The sequence below is a fragment of the Pristis pectinata genome, chromosome 21 (assembly GCF_009764475.1).
Source record: "Pristis pectinata isolate sPriPec2 chromosome 21, sPriPec2.1.pri, whole genome shotgun sequence".
Taxonomy (NCBI): Eukaryota; Metazoa; Chordata; class Chondrichthyes; order Rhinopristiformes; family Pristidae; genus Pristis; species Pristis pectinata.
The window spans coordinates 10,042,378-10,064,345 of NC_067425.1; the positions used below are offsets into that span (position 1 = coordinate 10,042,378).

At 37.1% G+C, this 21,968-nt stretch overlaps 1 protein-coding gene across 7 annotated transcripts in view; it reads right to left on the reverse strand.

The window, feature by feature from the left end:
* The window catches only part of mettl16 (methyltransferase 16, N6-methyladenosin), an 83,008-nt gene that overhangs the window by 31,023 nt on the left and 30,017 nt on the right, over positions 1–21,968 (reverse strand). For all 7 annotated transcript variants that reach the window (XM_052035842.1, XM_052035839.1, XM_052035838.1 and 4 more), the window contains 2 exons: positions 10,513–10,709; positions 5,313–5,453 (listed from right to left, as the gene is read on the reverse strand). In XM_052035842.1, the coding sequence (XP_051891802.1) occupies positions 5,313–5,453; positions 10,513–10,709 (338 nt within the window). The remainder of the gene's footprint in view (positions 1–5,312; positions 5,454–10,512; positions 10,710–21,968) is intronic.

The window sequence follows — 21,968 nt, forward strand, 5'->3', positions numbered from 1 at the left end:
CCCGAAACATTAACTCTGTTTCTCTTCTCATAGATGCTGCCTGACCTGCTAAGTGTTTCCAGTATTTTCTGTTCTTGTTTTAGATTTCTAGCATTATAGAACACTACAGCACAGTACAGGCCCTTCGGCCCACAATGTTGTGCCGACATTTTATCCTGCTCCAAGATCTATCTAACCCTTCCTCCCATTTCTCTAGATGTGGCTATCTGAGAGTCTCTTAAATGTCCCTAATGCATCTGCCCCCACAAACTCTGCCGGCAGTACGTTCCACGCACCCACCACTCTCTGTTTAAAAAAAACTTACCTCTGACATCCCCCTTATACTTTCCTCCAATCACCTTAAAATTATGCCCCCTCATGTTAGCCATTGTCGCCCTGAGAAAAAATCTTTGACTGTCCACTCGATCTATGCCTCTTATTATCTTGTACACCTCTATCACGTCACCTCTCATCCTCTTTCTCTCCAAAGAGAAAAGCCCTAACTTGCTCAACCTATCCTCATAAGACATGCTCTCCAATCCAGGCAGCATCCTGGTAAATCTCCTCTGCACCCTCTCTAAAGCTTCCACATCCTTCCTATAATGAAGCAACCAGAACTGAACACAATACTCCAAGTGTGGTCTAACTAGAGTTCCATAGAGCTGTAATATTACCTCGCAGTCTTGAACTCAATACCCCTACTAATGAAGGCCAACACACCATATGTCTTCTTAACAACCCTATCAACCTGCGCGGCAACCTTGAAGGATCTATGAACGTGGACCCCAAGATCCCGCAGTTCCTCCACACTGCTAAGAGTCCTGCCATTAACCTTGTATTCTGCCTTCAAATTCGATCTTCCAAAGTGTATCACTTCACACTTTTCCGGGTTGAACTCCATCTGCCACTTCTCACCCCAGGTCTGCATCCTATCAATGTCCTGTTGTCACCTACACCACCACCAACCTTCGTGTCATCAGCAAACTTACTAACCACCCTTCCACATCCTCATCCAAGTCATTCATAAAAATCACAAAGAGAATTATTTATCTATAATCATGCTTTTCTGGCAATAGTCAATCATACATTTCTTCTTTCTTACAGCCTTTTATATATAATTCTCACCTTAAATCCTACATTTCACTGCCCTTATAAACAACTGCTATGACTACAAATTAACTTTCCTAACTCCTTCCATTTTTTCTCCTCGGATCTTCCCTTCACCAGTGAATATCCTGCTAAATCAAAAGCTCCAGATAAATTCATGTTAGTGGTGATGTGCTTCTTTTCTATTCCTGAGAATAACCTTAGAATTTCAACAGCAATTACCTAGGTTCAGTCATGGCTGATACAGACCACTGATGTTCATGGAGTAGAGCTGAGATGACAGATTGAAACAAACATTTTCTGATTTATTGACATATTAGCCACCTGAAAATCTTACAGCTGTCCACATTTATCATGTCCGGTTTGATACACAGTATGACTGTGTTTACCAAATCATTCTTATATTGAGCGAGAATGCTAACAGTTAAGTAAATATCTGCATACATTTAAAAATCATAAAAAGGTATATTGTAATTAAATTCACTAACAGCTGTGTACAAACTATAACATCATTAGACAAAATCAGCTCAAGCTCTTTCTCAGTCCTTTCTCCCCAGCAAGTATATCAGTTGATGAGCAAATAATTAAAAATATCAGCATTTCTTTTAACAGTTTTTTGCACATCTGAGTAACATTATCATGCGTGTCCCAGTATTGCACTAATGCACAATATCTTTGCCTGCATAAAAGGGTGATTATTTGACTAATTTTTCTGTCAATTAATTTTTTTTAACTATTTATAAACAATTAATCAACCATGCCAAAGTCTCATATGAATGAAATTTCATGTAAAAGTCATTTTGTTAAAAAACAATCAGCAAAATGTGCAATAGCACAAGACAAATCCGAACATTAATAAATGACGATATGAGCAAAGAAGCATCAGAGGATGTTTGAAGAATGCTGCATCTTTTCCTGAAGAATTGGCAAAGAGAAGTTATTGGTAAAGAAAGAAGGCGAGTTTATACTTAGGAGTGGACGATCCCATTTAAAATGCAAAGATGAAACACAGAACCATAAAACATTAGTGTTTAATTATCCAAGCATATGAACTCAGTATGAGAGTGAATGTCTTTTATAAAGGATCAGAGCAAGTTTTTTGCTATGTAACATGACATACTACAATAATTGAAGAGCCTGTCTTTTCATATTAAGGTTTTGAGGCAATTTAGGATCATTTTGATCTGCAATTCTGAAAAATCACAACCATCAAATCAATCGGTCTTTCACAATGTCCATCTGCAGGCAGGATTCAAGACAAAAATCCATGAAGATTGGAAAAGTTTTTTTTCATATAAAGAGGGTCAACTGGTCTAAATAGTTTAAAAAGTCAATGTTTAAACCATCATGCCACTGTCAAAATCCTCCAAATCCACTCACAGGATCAGCAAAACAATTCAAGAATGTTATCAAAGCCTTCTTAGTAAAAACATAATATCGCAATGATTCATGAGACTCCGTGACCCACGACTGCTCGAATTTGGGGGAGGGGAACATTCAGAATGACAGTGAGAAACACAAATCCATGTGGTAGGCATGCAGAAGCCTAACATAAATATAGAAGGAATTCAACATCTGTCAAACTGGCAACTGCCTATCTGACTCATCAAGTACCTACTGTCCTACCTGTGGCAGAGTCTGCAGGTCCCAAATTGGCCTCACCACCCACTTCATAACCCACAGTACTGGTCTTAAGGGATCTCGATTTCAAAGGAATGCCTATTAAACTGAGGTTGGGGGAGAGTGGGTGGAAGGAAGGAAGAGTTTGCAACACTGGACAAGGTTGAAAGGACCAAGGTCAAGAAGTACAGGGTGATACAATCTTATTGAAATGGACAAAGCAGAAGGGACTGTGAAGTTAACTGTGTCAAAGTCTGCATATGCAATGAGGAAGAATAATTTACCAGAATCGTACTTTGTTACTTTGAGTACAAGCCTGTTTTGGTGCGTGGTGAGGCAGAATGGAGGAATTTAAGAAGGGAGCTACAAGATACTTAACATAGATTTGGTAAGCAATAAAATAATATAAAGACTAGAAAAAAGGGAATTTGGAAATGGGGCATCAAGTTCTAATGAGGTGGCTCCTTTGAAGAAGGGATGTGTTAATCAAGTTGGTTTTTTTTTAAAAAGGGTGCAGGAACCATTTACAATACCAGCTACCACAAGGTCCAGAGAGGGAGAGAATGTGGAAGATGGAGATTTTATGAAAAACTGAAATCAGCTAATGGCACTAGGGAAGATGCAAAAAAGTTAAGGCTGGAGCAGCAGGCAGAGGTGAAGCTATGTTGGGAAAGAAGGAGCAGAAACAACTGAATGGATGATCAGCTTGTTCCTTCAGCTTGAACGGTTGTTAGATGTTCAATAGACATCTCTCAATATTGGCCCATGATAGTAGTTCCATTAGCTCTGCACTCTCTCAAGTACAGAGTGTTTATCACACAGTGCAAATTCAGACCACTGACTGTGATTAAACAAGTTTATAAGCTGCAGGGGAACACTGATTTACAAGGAATAGAACATTCATAGGATGTTCTGATAGAGACCTCCGCACTCAAACTACTAATCTGACTCAGTACTAACATCTTCAAAATTGCTGGCCCAGAATTAAAGATGAATCCTCATGCACAGAAATACGATCTTCTGATTCCTGAATTTCAAAATTAAGAGTCACTTTGAAATTAGATGAAATTATTGGAATGTACACAGGATCAGGCCATTAAGATTCTGACATGATTATTTAAATCAAACAAATTATTACCTTCATCTCATAAGCAGTCAGAACAAAAGTAGCAGCAATTAGTAGAACTTGGGAATTAATTCAATTTTTTGCTGGACAATTAAATTATTAGATGAGTTAAACTAGAGAAAACAAATGAACCAAATAACATTTTGACATTCAGTTATCAACATATAACAATTGATCCTGGCCTACAGCTGTTTCCCTCTCTCTCTTTCTGTCTGCCCTCTGTAAATCTCTCCCTTATTTACCACGTAAATGGTAAATAATCAAACCTTCAATCTTTCCTTTCTTTTTGTCCCCCCACACTGCCCTTTCCCTGCTTGGTCAGCTACTGAGTAACCAATATGATGGATAAATGCTATGCTCACATTAATATGCTGCCTTTGTTAACTTCCTTCACATTAATCACTGAACTGCCCATTGCAATGGAAAATGAGGAGATTCCAATTTGGTATGGATATTACCATATTATTTTCTGCTGACACAGGAAGAGGCTATTTTGGCCCATCAAGTATATGCCAGTGAACAGAACAATTCCATTTCCCACCAATCTCCCTTGTAACCCATTCTCCCTACGTTCCCATAAATTTTCCATACAATCTACCACTAGGGGTAATTTACAATAGCCAATTAACCAACTTAATGCCTTTGAGATGTGGGAGGAAACCAGAGCATCTTAAGGAAACCCAGGCAGTAACATGGAAAATGTGCAAGCTTCACAAAATAAGCAGGGGTTGGGATTGAACACGAGTTGCTGGAGCTGTGAGAGAGCAACTCTACTAACTGTGCCATTGGGCAGCACACGACTGCAGTATCTTAGAACTTAAGAAGAAAAATATTTATTTCTTTAAAATATATTCTTTGATTTTTTGATAACTTGATAAAGTTGGATTTTTATAGATAAAATATAAATCCAAAAAAATAAAAATTGGTATCAAATAACTTTCTGAAAATAACAAAAAGGTTAAATCCAAAAACTATTAAAATACGTATGTTTGCATTCTTGCACCCAGATAATCCAGTTTAAATTTTAGATGCTTTCACAATCAGCACAAATGGGCAACAGAAAATCTTAATGGTAATTTAAGTTACTCTGGTGTTGTGGCTGGTTTTATAGCTGGGCCACTATCTAGTGTGGTGTTATTCAACCTGTGCGAAAAATTACTGAAACTCATTTGTTGATGAAAATCCTGAAAAAATCTTTTCCATACTACAGAGTGAGAAATATGGCTGGAGAATCAGTCCCCGTGATAAATTAAGAACACTGGAACAGGAACCAGCCATTAGCCAATAACAGCTATTCAAAGTCATTATGATCTGTTACCTTTGATTCACAAAAATGTATTGATCTTGTTAAATTTAAATAAAGGAAGTGATGAAAGCAAGTAGAATCCCTCAAAGCAGTCTATTATCTTTTCTATTACTTGGTGGCAAGTATGAATATCATTTACCATGGATCTGAGAAAGTAAATACCTCCTTACAAACCTTTAATGAGGTCAGAAAGATTGTTCTGCTCCACATTTTTTGTTGCATAGTCAAAACACATGTCATCCACCTCAGTTGCAAGGAAGAACCAACCATTCATAGTGGCCCCAAGCAGAGGATAGATACAAGAGGCACCAGTTCCTGTAATGTATATAATATGTAAATATTAGTTATTAGGCTCAAAATTCAAGCATGAAATTTGTAAGGACATATGTATCAGTCGTTCACATAGAAGAACCCACTGAATAGGTGAATCACTCAGTGGCTCAAACTTTCAATGATCACATACTACTCTCAATACTTTCAATTCCTTTCAGCTCAATCCAACAGTACAAATCATATCATGTAATATTAATTAACTGTTAACATAGTTAGTGAGCAAATTTTGCTGTACTTTAACTGTAATTGTAATCAGATGCTTCAGCTTCTTCCTGGTACATCACATGATCTAAGTGACCTTAAGGAAAGAAGGAACAAATCGACAGATCTGCATCCACCCTTCTGAGTTTTGAGATATTTCTCATCATTATTTGTCAGTTCTACAAGGCTGAATATCAGGCATGAAAATACTTAGCCAGCTGCAATGTCTCCAAGAATAGTTTACATTAGAGTTTCTCAGCTCACTATCATCAATGCCACTAACCCCATCCTAAATAAACATCACACTGAGGAGCCTTGTATCTGCTCAGTCCCTTCTTCTATAACCTTATGGTGCCTACAGTTAACATTTTATGAACTGGTTTATGTGATTGAATTTGATTGAAGCTGCTTTAATTAATATCAAATCCGATTCATTAATTTATTTTTTTGATTATGCCACAGATAGGATTTGGTATAAATACATGATACAGACAAGGCATTCCACAAAGATGGATAATTTAACAATGAAACATTTGCATGATCTGAATACTCCCGAGGAAGAACCTGAAAAATCTATCCTTTCAGCAATCCACCAGCACAGCATCCTTCCAATTAGGCTGCCAATCTCATGCATATTTAGAAACCAAGAACACTACACCAGTTTCTCTGTAATTTAGTTCAACATTTTAGCACTGTATTCTTACACATAAATTTATTCAAAATACAGTATATTTATTACTTTACACTGGCTGCATTACTTTTTACTTTTCCATCAGAAGAGGGAGGAAAAGCACAAAAAATTGCTTCTGTCATTTACACCAGTAAAAAGACCAGGCTTATACATGATCAAACATACAGGAAACATGGGTCTACAGAGTTAGAATTTTAGCATTGTGCGTAAATTAGCCACACCTCATTAATATAACATCAGCATAAATCTCAACAACAAGGAAACCCATGAGCAGCTACTCAATATCTTATTCAGATTTTTAGGAAAAAAATGCAACAGAATAATAAAAATGCAATCTCTAATTTGTCATCCTGAGATCATCTGCAATTATTGGCTTTTGACAGCAATTACTTGTCCACCAAGGCATTTTTGGTCTATGCATCAGTGGCATTAAGTTCAGCACTGAAATAAGAAGGTGCTAATTGAGTATCATTAACCTAGCTTTTAATTTCTCCCTAAGTGAATTTTTACCTCTGTTCTTCTGCAGACAGTAATTTATCTTAAGCTACTGTACAATAGACAGAAACAGCATTCCTGTACCATATGGAAATTATTATTCATTGGTGTCTACACGGTGAGGACAGGCTGACTATATTAACAAGCAAAGCAGCACATCCAAATTGGAGTCTGAAATCCCCACAAGTACGAGAACACTTTTAGAAATCAGAAAAGAGGACTCTCAGGGGTTTGCTTCATGCTGTATAGCAGACAGTCTAAGACCATGCTGAGATAATCCACGCTGTCCAGCTAACTCAGCATAAAAAAGGAAACCAAGTGTAAATTTTCTTGTTTTGCATCAACTAGTAGCACACATGTAGAATATTTCCCATTTTAGTAGATTTGGAATGCCTTGCTTCGATGGCCAAACAGCTCAATTAACATTTGTATAAACAACATGAAAAGTATGTAGTCCCAGTTGACACAGCGTGCCTACATAACTTGACAATGATGGATAGTACACAAGAGAAATATAACAAGACAAAAGAGACTAATTTGTGAGCATTAAATTTATCTGAGTTGGTTGAGAACTTGTACCATTAAGTGCCTGAATTGGCCTTGGTATGATAAGAATCTTTGGTGGGTCTTGTGCGACATAATGTGGACCTTGTGGCTTATTACATTGGTAAATGAAAGCCAAGCTTTGAAATTAATCATTTTCTGATAAAACCACCATGACCACCTAGACACTAACTGGAAGTTAGCTTACAATACTGTTGCCAAGTGGATTGCTTCTCGTCATAAACAATCATCTTGGGACTTGCTATAATGATAGAAATGCTGGAAATACTGAGCAGGTCAGGCAGCTTCTGTGAAGAGAAGAACTGCTAACATTTCAGGTTGATAACCTTTCATCGACCTGGAACGTTAACTCTGTTTCTCTCTCCGCAGATGCTGCCCGATCTGCTGAATATTTCCAGCATTTGGATTCCAACATCTGCGTTTTTTTTTTGCATTTTATCCTTGGAAATTATAATCAGTGACGTGCTTGCCTTTATTGATAGTAATGTCAAAGTTCGCACTTTGAACTACAGAATACCACAAGATTCCCACATCTGGGTCTTTAAAGTGTTAGTAGCCTTGTTCCTATCAATGAGTTGAGAAAGTAAAGAATCAGTACATGTGGGACATGGGCAGATTAAAAGCCATGACTGAGCTTTAACTGGCAAGACTAATTATTTTATTTAAGTCAAGGTAGAATAGTGTTACTAGATGTTGATTTGGTCCTAATAGAATTAAGATCTTATGTAAATCCAAATAAATTAAATTATGTATTTCTGCTGTTATAGAATTTACTACATAGAGATTTCAAAGTGAATCATGCTTTAATCATTCAGCAGACTGGATGGTGCCAGTATAATATATCAAATGGACCTTAATCAACAAATAAAATATTTGACATAAAACCTCTTAAATTTTAAGGTCAGAAAGCCTAATGACTTAAACCAATAAGACATTTTGCCACAGAGAGGTAGGATAAAGATTCACACTCGTGATTTGTCATGAGTTACCAACCTTGGAAACTCATTCCAAGAGAGATGAACTTATTCTCACTAAAAAGCTCTTCAGTCTGGTCACTCTAGGCTGCTTTAATGAAAGTGAACAAAAAAAGCCACACAATTGGTGAACTTCCATTTCACATTGCTTTTTTCTCAAGATTGCAACACTGTCACAAGTTATTGGTGTTGGTTTATTATTGCCACTGGTACCGAGGTACAGTGAAAAATCAATTCATTACACAGTGCATTGAGGTAGCACAGGGTAAAAACAATAGCAGTAAAGTGTCACAGCTACAGAGAAAGTGCAGTGCAGGTAGACAATAAGGTGCAAGGTCATAACAAGGTAGATTGTGAGGTCAAAAGTCCACCTCATCGTATAAGGGAACCGTTCAATAGTCACAGTGGGATAGAAGCTGTTTAACAATCATTAAAACTATTAAAAACCTTAAGTTGATATTCTTTGTTGCAGAACACAGATTTCTGTCTGATAACTTCATTATTTCAAGTTTCTCCCACTACTGGTAGGGAAATTATTGGAAAAGATTCTTAGGGACAGAACTTATTCACATTTGGTAAAAGCATGGATTTATCAGGGATAGTCAGCATGGCTTTGTGTGGGGGAGGTCACGTCTCACAAATTTGATTGAATTTTTTGAGGAAGTGATGAAGATGACTGATGAGAGCATTGCAATGGATGTTGTCTACATAGACTTCAGTAAAGCATTTGACACGGTCCCTTATGGTAGGCTGGTCCAGAAGATTAAGTTAGATGTAATCCATGGTGAGTTGGTAAATTGATTGAAAATTGTCTTGGTCTTAGAAGATAGAGGATAACGTAGAGGGGTATTTTTCTGACTGGAGGCCTGTGACCGGTGGTGTTCCACAAGGATTAGTGCTGGCACCTCTGTTGCTTGCAATACATATTGATGATTTGGATGAAAATGTTGGTGGTCTGATTAGTAAGTTTGTAGATGACACGAAAATTGGTGGAGCAGTGGATAGCAAGGAAGGTTGTCAAAGGATACAGCAGGATATACATCAGTTGGAAATTTGGGCGGAGAAATGACAGATGGAGTTTAATCTGGACAAGTGCGAGATGATGCATTTTGCAAGGTCACGTGCAAGAGGGAAGTATACAGTAAGTGACAGGATTCTTAGGAGCATTAATGTACAGGGGGATCTTGGGATGCAAGTCCATAGCTCCCTGGAAGTGGCAACACAAGTGGATAGGGTGGCAAAGAAGGTGTATGGCATGCTGGTCTTCATCAGTCAGGTTATTCAGTATCAAAGTTGGGAAGTCACGTTGAAGCTGTTTAAAACTTAGGTTAGGCCACATTTGGGGTATTAAGTGCAGGTCTGGTTGCTGCATTACAAGAAGGGTGTGAAGGCTCTGGACAGAGTGCAAATGAGCTTCACCAGGATGTTGTCAGAGAGAATTAGCTATAACAAGTGGTTGGACGAACCCGTTTTCTCTGGAGCATCAGAGGCTGAGGGGTGACCTGAGAGTAGTATATAAAATTATGAGAGGAATAGGTAGGGTAGATAGCTAGAGTCTTTTATCCCCAGGGTAGAAATGACAAACACTAGGGGGTATACATTCAAGGTGAGAGGGGGAAAAGTTTAAAGGAGATTTGTATAGCAAGCTTTTTTTTTTACACAGAAAGTGGTAGATGCCTGGATTGTGCTGCTAGGGGAAGTGGTAGAAGAAGATAAGAAAGCAACATTTAGGAGGCAGTTAGACAGACACATAAACAGGCAGGGAACAGAGGGATATGGACACATGCAGGCAAATGGGATTAGTTTAGATTGACATCATGGTTGGTACAGACATGCTGAGTCGAATGGCCTGTTCCTATGCTGTATTGTTCTATGTTCTTGTTCTATATTCTAACTCAAAATTTCTCTTCAGTTTGCCAGGCCAATATTCTTTAATTGTGTGGCTCAGTATTTCTTAGTTCAAATGATGTGCTCTGAAAATGTCATACACTTGAAGTCATGCTTTCATGAAACCCTGATGATACTGAAATAAATAGGAGTCCAATTCAATGAAATAATTGAGAATAATTCTTGGTTAGACTTAGTCAAAGAAACAAAATAAACTGAAGCTGTATACCTATGTCAATTCCTCGAATCAGTTCACTTTTATTAGTGCCACTGCCGATCAGGTCTTCAACCCAATGTATGTAGTTGAGCCGCAATGGAACGGTAGGAATCAACCTCTCCAACGGGATGTCAATTGTAAGTCCGAAGTCCTCCTTCAGTAAAGTACACGTAAGGGCTCTGACTGCCTCGGGATCTTTAAAATTTAAACTGAAAATGAAGGAAACAATGGGTTAATATCAGGAAGTAAATTTCCTTGAGGAAAGAGGAATGGCAGTTTGTTTTGCAGAAATGCATACTTACTAAAATCAAAAACTCATCCACAGTGTCAAATAAGCTGCAAATATTAACTATTTAACTGGAATTTGAAAAACTATTTAAATGCTGGTGGGTTATATATGCCCAGGGAACAGTTTTCAAAAGATGGGGTGAATTTCAAAACAGTTAAAATGGAAAATATGCTCCTTTTTTGGAAAGGTATGATTTTAAATAATTGATCTGGTGCCTCTGACTCATTCATTCAAATTCACACCCCTCAAATTATATGAAATGATAGATAAAATATTGAACAATTGTATGACACATATCATCTGGGGATTAATTCACAACTGCAGACAGTTCAATTCTAAACTCTAGTGCTGAGTGATCACAAGAAATATGACTCTGCTAGAAACCATTAATAGATTTTAGTTGGCAGATTGGTGGGAGTATTAGTGACTCTACCACCAGCAATACTCATTAGAAATTCTGCTCCCTTAAGCAGAGTGGGGCTTCCTCATTGTTCAAAACAGTATCTCCAGCTGGAGTAAGTCACCATTGGGAATATGCTTCCATTACAGAAATGAACGGAATAAAAAAGTCTGGATCCCATAAAGTACTGGGTATCCGAGTGCATAGTTTGTGTTAAATATAATGACATTATCTAACTACAGATGCACGCACTGGTCACATTGCAACAAGGTACAGAATAGCACCAAGAGTGCACTCATACTATTTTTATTCATTCAATTGACGTAGATCCCACTGGCTAGGCCATTACTTCTGCATATCTATAATTGTCCCTCACAGAACCACAGAAGTCTTGGCACATAAGAAACCCACTTGGCACATTATCTCCATGTTCCAATAGATTGTGGGGTCATCTCTATGAACTGCTGGAGTCTGTATGCTGAAGGCACACCCACAATGCTGTTAGGTTGTGTGTTCCAGGATTTTGGCCCACCCTTGATAAAAGAATGTAATACATTTCCAAGTCAGCAGAGTGTGATATTTGGAAAGAATTCGTTAGGTGAATGTTTACAATGAACAAGCAGCTTTATGGTTGCTATTGCTAACCACAGATGGAGCTGTATGTGTTTGGGCTCCAAACTACAATAACAGGAGGAAAGGATGCAATGTAGATTCAGCAACATATTACTTATCATGAGAAAATATATGATCTTTTAAACATTGCATTCATATCCTTCTTTTCAATATGAACATCAACAAAAAGCTATCATTTGGCCTATTGTGCCTTTTCAGTTTCAACTTCCCTACCCTGCAAATCTTACTTTACAAGTATATCATTTTGAAGGTTATTATTTAATCTTCTTCCCCCATCCCTTCCGGTAGTGCAATAAAGATATCATTTGCATAATTAGGCAATTATTAGTTTTCAATAAATCAACTAAACATTATTATAAATCACATATCATAAGAACAGAAGCTTAATATCAAAACTTACATTTAAATCAGAAATAATTTAACATTAAAGTTTTAAAAATAAAAAACTTTACCATTTTTATTCATCATCAATTTTGAACTAATTAAAGTTATGAGGAAGGGTTGAGATTTTTGAGTACATTGCCTGGATTGAAGAATTATTGCCAAAGAATGAATGGACTGGTCTTGATTTCCAAGGAGACTAAGAGATTTAATTGAAATGTATTAAATTATGAGAAGCTTATAGCAGAGAGGTCAGTAAGTGCAGGGCATACATTTAAAGTAATTGTTAGAAAACTTAGCAAGAGCTGTGTGGGTCTCAAGCTTACTAGCAGGAAGGATGGTTGAGAGAGAAACCATCACGGCATTTTAAAAAATCTTTAATAGCCCTTTCCATCATAGGGAACCAAAGAGTCCTTCTCAGTGAAGCAGTGATTCGGGTGCACCTTCCAATCCAGTGTACTGCGTATTCAATGCTCATTCAATCTCCTCTACATTGGAGAATCCAAATTCAGATTGGGTGACCGTTTTGCAGAGCCTTGTGTTCAGTCTGCAGGGGCAACTCTCTGCTTCCAGTTGCCTATCACTTTAATTCTTCATCCCACTCTGATCTGCATCTGTGGCCTCCTGCAGTGTCATATTAGGGCACCTTGTAAGTTTAAGGAACAGCTCTAAGTGTCGGCATGGACATGGTGGGCCAAAGGGCCCGTTTCTATGCTGTAATACTCTAGCATCTATATATCTTCCGTCCGGCTGCATTGCAGCCCTCAGGATTCATTATAGATTTCAACAATTTCGGCTGTGGGAGCTTGCTAGGTGCAACTTGGATGCTACATTTCCTACATTACAAAAGTGACTTATTTTAATAAGTACTTCTGTAAAGATTATTGCCGTATCCAGAAACCACAAAAGTTGCCAAATAAATGCAATTCTGCCTTCCTTTCTTTCAATGTAATATAAGAACACGTCTGACTCACAAAAATGCCATGAGGTTTCAATCTACCCAAATAATTCATCTGCAATTCAAGTCCACAGATGCAGAAGTTCATCCATTTATTTTCCATAAGTAATCCCAAACAATAGACAAATGCACCTCACTGAAGACATGTTGAAATATTACCCAAATATTAGTCAAATACCTTATTCAGATGACAGTACAAGAGGATCAGACATGCAAAATGATAAGTCTACAGCATTTCTAAAATCTTCAGAAAGTTAATTATTTGGAGAATCACACGGGTTTGAATTTAGTTCTCCAATTTGAGCATAGCAAAAGAAAGCAGAGGCAAGAAAATCCAGAAACAAACACAATTAAAACTACACTGTTGAGCTCATGATATGAAATTACTTTTTGCAGTGGTACTCATGACCTCATCATAAAGAATCGCACCCAGGAAAGAAATGAGTTAACCTTTGGATTATTAACTTTAAGGTGCAGGTTACAATTCATATCTATTTATATTTTGAACTCTGTTCTGGTTATGCAGCACCAATGGCTGCAGCAATTACTCTTCAAAATACAGAAATTTCAAATACATTTCTGAAGAACCAGCTCCAGTTATACTCATGGTACTTTCTGTCAAAGAAAGAATCCAAAATGCAGTCTGTAAAAAAAAATTAACAAGTGTTACATGACCAACAGTAACACTTCTGAAAATGACAGATCTTAATTGTAAAAAGATATAACAGAAATTTCACTTCCGCTATCTGATAATGTTAAGGATTTCAAACTGAATAATGGAAAGTAGAATAGGGCATTGTGACCATTATAACAAATCAGTGAAATTCAAGTGAATATTAAAACAGGAAGTGGCAATATCATACAATGAAGAGAATCATAAATTATTGCCAATAAGATCATAATGATCTCTATAAAATCAAGATAGTAATTAATTAAGATTTCTACAAATTGCTGATTCAACAAGAAGGTCATGAAGGTACACTAGTCTTCTATGAAGAACACATAATGGGAAAATAAGACACTTTGAGAAGGGTGTCAGAGTTATTCCTTGCTCCTGGAACCATTTTCCTGAATCTTACAGAGTTATTAACACTTGCATAAACTACACATTTAATCCTGAACTGTGTTTCTGGATTTCTTCATCTTGTGAAATAAAAACATTGGCTGACAAAAATCATATAGAAAAATACCAGTCTAGAGGTGTGAAGAGATATATTGGATCTTCTAAAAGCATTGTTTACATTCTTTGTATGGATTTCCTGGACATACTTCTGTCAATTCTAGTTTATGAAGGCTGGAGATGGTGTTGTTTATACTTCCTTCCAAAGAATGATTGTACTGATTTTAAGTTCCGAAAAACTGTTCTAATGCAAGGTTGATTGGAACACATACTTTGCCTGCAAAGAATATATGGTGTAATTTCTATCAGTACTACTATTGGGGCAGATGTATCTGGCAACACAGATGGATTTTTTTTTGACATTCTGGTAGTTTTTTTATGGTAATCATCACTAAAGAAAGTTGTTTGTTTTTCCAAATGTCAGATTATTAACTGAATTTAAATTCCACAGCTGCTGTGGTGGGATAGGTACCCAAGTCTCTGGATTACTAGTCCAATGATTTAATCGGACTACCAATACAATTTCTACTTCTTCATCATGTCATATTTGGACTCTTAAAAACAGTGAGGAGGGAGGACATGCATAAGTTCAGCTACAATTATTTTAAATTAATTCCCCCCCCCAAAAAAAGGCAATACCTATATTTAGTAAGAAATGTTGGTACTTTATAAATTTATATGGTAGCAGGGACTACAGCAGAAATGTTTGCACACAGCAATTTGTATTTATTATAAATTTATCAACTGGCATCTGTCCACTCTGAGAGCCCACTTGAAGGAAACTGTTCTGGTTTATGAGACCAATTTGGTTTACACTCACCGGAGTTCAGAAAATTTGAGGGACAATTTCAATGAGGCATACATAATTCTGAGAGGCACTGACCAAAGAACACGCCAAGAGCTGTTTCTTAGAACATAGAAAAGTACAGCATAGGAACAGGCCCTTCAGCCCATGATGTTGTGCCAAATTAATTAAACTAGTAATTTAAATGCCTAAATAAACTAATCCCTTCTGCCTACACAACATCCATATCCCTCCATTCTCTGCACATTCATGTGCCTATCTAAGGGCCTCTTTAAACTCCTCTATTGTATTTGCCTCCACCACCAGCCCTGGCAGCACATTCCAGGCACCCACCACTCTCTGTGCAAAAAAACTTGCCCTGGACATCTCCTTTGAACTTACCCCTTCTCACCTTAAATGCATGCCCTCTAGTACTTGGCATTTCGACCCTGGGAAAAAGATACCGGCTGTCTATTCTATCTGTGCCTCTCATAATCTTATCAATCTCTATCAGGTCTCCCCTCAGCCTCTGCCACTCCAGAGAAAACAACCCAAGTTTGTCCAACTTCTCCTTATTGCACATGCCCTCTAATCCAGGCAGCATCCTGGAAAACCTCTTCTGCACTTATAATGGGGTGACTGGAATTTCTTCATGAGTTCTGATGAAAAGTCATCAAATACAAACAATAACTGTTTCTGTCTTTACAGATACTACATGACCTGCTGGATATTTCCACCATTTTCTGCTTCAATGCTGATCTTCTGTATCCACAGTATTTGCCAATTTATGAGCATGTAGTTTTTCCAATTAACACTTTAAAAATAAAATAAACAAAATACAAAGAAAATTAGTGCATCAGGAACTCAACAATTCAACACTAGGAACAACAGGTGTATAAAAAAAAACTTAATTAGTAATGAATGGTTCTGAATTAATCAAAGATAAATTGAAAATTGATTGTGAGAAGATTTGACAAATGTGTACAAGATCACAAGGGATTGAGATAAGGCAGACAGAGGGAAGCTGTCCCCAGAAGTATGTGGTTACAGGGCCAGGGAAAGCATATTTAAAATTTGGAGCAAAAGACAGGAGGTGGATTTGGGATGGGGAGATGTGAAGAAAAGCTTCTTTTTCACAAAAAAATGCATATGATCTGGAACTTGCAATAAAACCATTAGAAAAATAGGCCATTAGGCACCTCCAGCCTGTTCTGCCATCCAATGTCACGGTTGATCTAACTTTCCTCATCCTGTTTTTCCATCCTGTTTATAAGCCACAGTTCCTTTACTGATTAAAAATCTAGGTATCCTAGTTTTGAAAAGATTCAAGGATTCAGCCTCAATAGTTTTCTGGAACAAAGAATTCTAAAGAATCATCTCAGGCTTAAATGGGCATCCCCTCGCTCTGAGACTATGTCTTCTGGTCCCAGACTCCACCCTGAAGGGAAAAATATCCTTCTGGCATTTACCCTGGACATCCCCCAGATATCTTACTGAAACATATAAGGTAGTCTCTCATTCTTCTAAACTTCAGTGAATACAGACCCAAACTGTTAATTCCACCCCATACGACAACCCAGTGAACCATCAATGGCACATATATTTTTCATTAAATAAGGGTACCAAACCTCTTCACAGTACTCAAGATATGGTCTCATTAGCACATTCTATAGTTGCAAATGCAACTTCCCTACATTTATATTTTAATCTACTTGAAATGAAAGCCAGTATTCCATTAGTCTTCATGATTATCTACTGCATCTGAATGCTAGCTTTCTGTTTCACATGTAGGAAGACCCTAAAATCCCTTTGTGCTTCAGCTTTATGCAGTATATTTCTATTTAACTAATAACCTGCTTTATCATTCTTCCTAACAATGTGGACAACTTCACATTTTCTCATTTCATTGCCCATATAACAACTCTTTGCCCACTCACTTAATCTTCCATAAAATGTTGGGGGGGGGCGGGGTTACAGAAGAGTCTATCAGGATCTTCACAAAGGGAACTGGACAGGGACAGGAGAGAGGATCATTTGTAGGACTAAAGAAAAAGAATGGGGAAATGGGTTTGGCAGCTGTATTAGGAGCAATAGGCAATGACAATATTAAAACGAGTGCAGTACGGATTGATTTTTTAGGAAGTATGAGAATCAAGGGTTATGGAGTTTGTGCAGGAAAAGGCACTGATGTAAAAGGTCAGCCATGATCTTAATGAGCGGTGGCATGAGAGGCTGAATGGCTGACTCCTGCTTCCAGTTCTGAAGTTATTACGAATATCTAAAGAAGATTCACCAATAAAACAGGCAAAGAATACAATGATGCAAGAGTGCAATGAGTTGCAATTTCCCAAAATGAATTCAGTACATATCGCATTTTTATTCTATTTTTCTCTACCACTGTTGACTACCATATATATTCCTTCTAAAAAAAAATCTCAAAAGATGCTTTGAATAGTGTCTAGTAACTATACAATACTGTGGGATATGATTGATCTCCTACTTGTCTCCCTATTTTTTTTGGGGAGCCAACATCAGCTGCTTTACCTAAAAGAACTTTTTATACTGCTGTCTAAACTTCAAAGCTTTCTTTCTCTTAGGCTCTCATTAACTGGAATCACTAATACTAATGTAAAACACTGTTTAAATTTCCCACAACTCCAGCTTATTAAATTAATACTGTTCTAGAAATGACCAAAATGGAAAATTAGATTTGATCATAAGGCCTGCAAGGCTGTGTTTACATTTTTTAATTGAACAATTTGTCTTTATCATCATGGCAACTCATTAATGTAAACACCAGTACCACACCATTGGTTTACAGTGACAAATTACAGTAATTAAGACCTTGACTAATAGCACATCCATCAGCTGTGTAAATGATGCACTCACTAATACTACAAAATCTTTATCAATGTTAGGTTTTCTATTTGTGGTTAAATCATTTTACAGTACTTTCACTTTGTGTCCTGACACTCTTAATAGTACTTCCCATTACTGTGGGTAAAATAGTGACCAAGAAAGAGGCCCATGAAGAGTGTTTTGTTTTTGCTGCCCTGGTCATGTTGGACTCATATTTTTCCCTGTGCCACTTCTTGCCAGTCAATTCCTTGTGAGGATATTGCTCTATGGCCACTGGTTACACTTTGGCATTTTACTCAAGTAGCCACAAAGTGAAAACCTTGATTATCAATTTCAACAGTTTTTCAGAAGACTGGGAAGCTGTATCACAGCCAAATCTGATATAGTTCTCATCTGACATGCATATACTCTATGTATGCCAATTCAAAACCTATCAATAAGGGACAGACTGCGATTAGTATCTGACGTGGATGTGGACTATTGTGGGTAGGTCAACAATTAGTACCATTGTATAACAGAAGATCCCAGAAACAGTACATACACAATGGGCCAATTGTCACCCATATCCATGGAAACTGGGTAAAATTAACATACAGGAGGAAAAAAAATATAATGCAGTATATTTTGTTCGTTACTCATTCTTGAAATCTGACCATTCATTATGCCATCATTCCAGGCCAACACTCCACAGCAATCAGAAATATACATAACAAAAATAACATGTTATGTTTCAAAAAGCTAGCTGCTCACTCTTTAATTTCACAGGGCAAATAAAGTTAACATATCCCTAAATTAGCAGCTGGATGTATTTTGTCCCTGTCTACTCTCAAAAACCACTATTGTCCTTTATGTCCTTTTAAGGAGTTGTAGCCATCCTGGATGCTCCCACCCTTCCACTCAGACAACCTGTTTCTTTTACAGGTAAGTTGGTATCCTGTATTAATACATAGGACAATTTTATTTTTGACCAGAGGAAATCCTGAACACAATACAGGACTGCTGGCAATCCTACACACACAAGGCAAGCAAGGATAGACACACTTAGTTTTTTTTTCATTTCTTACTTGGAGTCATTCAAGGCAAATGTAACTCCCAAGATGAAATCTGCAACAACTAGGGGTTCAGCTTGTGATAGATAGGCTATACAAGATTCTGCTGTTCAGTGCAAGTGACCCAGTAATATTGGTTCCATTTCCTTCAGGAATTAATTCTGATGGGAATGTTTCCAATCGCAGATTATAACTATGGCGTGTGTAGAGAATAAATACTAGAATTATTTTATTAGAGTTGAACAGTTAAAGTGATATTGTAGATATAAAGTATAAAACATGGAAATGAAGATGTATCTTTACATTATTTTAAATTTTCCAGCCATCCTAGTAGGTCGCACTGGTTCAGGTCTCTGGATTATCAACAAAACACACATTCACGTCTATTGCTCCCCAAACTGTGAATTTCAGGTAATGAAATTTGCATGGATCCCTTCATAATGGCCTAGACAAAGTTGTTCACCATTTGGGGAATGCATATATCATAAGCTTTTGATACCAATAGGTCCAAGAGGCAACTGTTAGCAAAACTCCAATCTCTTAAAATTCAAGAACCACAGCCTAGTTCTGTACAGCAATAATACATGCTAATATGAACTTGCATTTCACAAGTGGGTACGGTAGCATAGTGGTTATGTTCCTGAAATATTGATCCAGAGAGGCCCAAATTAATGATATGGGATAGTAGTGCAACTTACTAGCACAGCGAGGTAATTTAAATTACAATAAATTAAATAAATTTAGAATTTAAAGCCAGTATTACTGATGGGGACAACAAAAATCCACATTGTTATTAAAACTCATCTGGTTCATTAATGTCTTCACAGTACTGGCATAGATCCATTTCAGCCTTTGGGCAGTCCTTCTTCAATCTGACTCAGCATTACTTCAGATCCACAGCAATATGGGAGATTTTAAAAGCTTGAAATGCCTCAGCAAACCACTCAGTTCAAAGGAAAATGGGGATGGGCAATGCATCCTGTGATAAATAAAATCTAAATATTTTGAAATAATTAAAATTTACTTAAATGCATGTTGTTTTCACTTTAAAATGTATTTTAAGAGTGTCTGATTATACCTCATGTTAAGGATTGAGGAATAAAATGCATATTTGGCAACATCAGGTATTGCAGACACAGGGTTTCAACCCAAATGTCGACAATTCCTTTCACCAACAGATGCTGCTCGACCTGCTGAGTTCCACCAGCAGATAGTTTGTTGCTTCAGATACTGCAGATACAGAGTCTCATTGCAAAAGACCACTTACTTCTATGTATTTTGATAAATATACACTGGGGACCCAACATCATTTCTCAATACAGGTGCAATATAACAAACCAAGTCGTACAAATATCAGGTATCTAACTATGCTGATTGCTTTGTCACAGGGCAAAGTACAAAGTTAAATTAATCACTCACATGCTCAAAAAAATTACGTCTTGATTCATCCTTGCAACATAACACCTCTGATAAATATTACATTGTGGAACTTGAGCAATAATCAAATGTTAAAAATAACTTTAACCTAATAGTGACATGTTTTCAAATGGATTAGCATCCAGATTAGCAACAGATGACAATAGATTTTAAATATATATTAATAAATCAAACCTAAAAGCAAAAAAAAACGCAGATGCTGTAAAACTGAAATAAAAGCAAAAAAGGTTTAATACTCAAGTCAGGCAAAATCTGTGGAGAAAGAAACAGAGTTAATGTTTCTGTTCTGATCAAAGGTCATTAACCATATACATTAATTCTGCTTCTCCTTCCACTTGCCTGATTTGCCAAGTATTTCCAGCAGCTCTTGTTTTTATTATTGGTTGTAACTAAGATTGTATGCAAGCTCAGACCAGTCTTCAATGCAATTTCTATGTTCAAACTACATATTTTCTTCCAGATCCATCAGGGCGCATAGCTATTTTTAGTAAATTAAGCAGTAGTTTTATTATTGATTTTGCTGCTCATCATCCATGATACACTCAACACTGTGAAAAGTTTAGAGATTTCTTTTAAGGAGCAAAAGTCTTGCCTGAAGTGCATCTAACATTACTCTGATGATTTACAATTTAAATCATCAGCAGCAGTAGACACATTTCAAAATAAATTAGCAATTTTATTAAGAGAACATTAACTGAGAAATGTTATGCATCGAAGGGGGTCAGAAATAAAAATGGTGGCTAGAACCAGCTCAAGTTTGGTAGAAGTTGCAAATTTTCAAGTAGATTGTTTTGCTGTTCTAGCTAGTATGTTTATAAGTAGAATGATAAATCTCACTTCTCAATGCCACTTATTATAATAAATCAAAATATCATGCAGTACTTCACACTGGACAGATTCAAAATAAAATTCTCAATTACTTTGACAAATGACAAGCAACATTTAAATAACGAGCAAACCTTAATTTAGGCATCATGTTCGTCAGCTGGTCTCCATGGAAAAAGCACTCCAATGTGCTTCATGAATATTGTGAGTTTTATTTAATAAGAACAAAAGAAGATGTAATGTCAGCCTAGCATATTTGGAAGCATTCTCAACTAAGTAATATGTTCAAGCCCCACTGCAGAACTTCAGCACAGGACCAAAAATATTACTCACAAATCCTGACTTACCTTCATTCAGCACCCTCTATGCAGAGATATTCTATAAACGTATTAAATCTAAAACTCTCATGTTGCCTCCAAATTCCTGCAGGCTTGCTCCAAACTACCTCTGCAATCTCCTCTACACTTAAATTGTTTCCTGTGGATCCCCTCCATGTGTTGTTATCAGTATCAGAGCTTTCAAATGTCTGGTCTCTGGTCTCCAAAACTCTCTCGCAAAATCCCACTGCTTAACTATTACCCTTTAAAGCCTTACTGAAACATTTCCTTCCCCCCCCCCCCCCCCCCCACCAAAATCTTTCCAAAGCTCTTTTGCTGGGCTGGTGCATTCTGTGAAATGCTCTGGGACAATTTTTGTGTTCAAGCCACTATACAAAGTCAGTGAATTTGTTTTG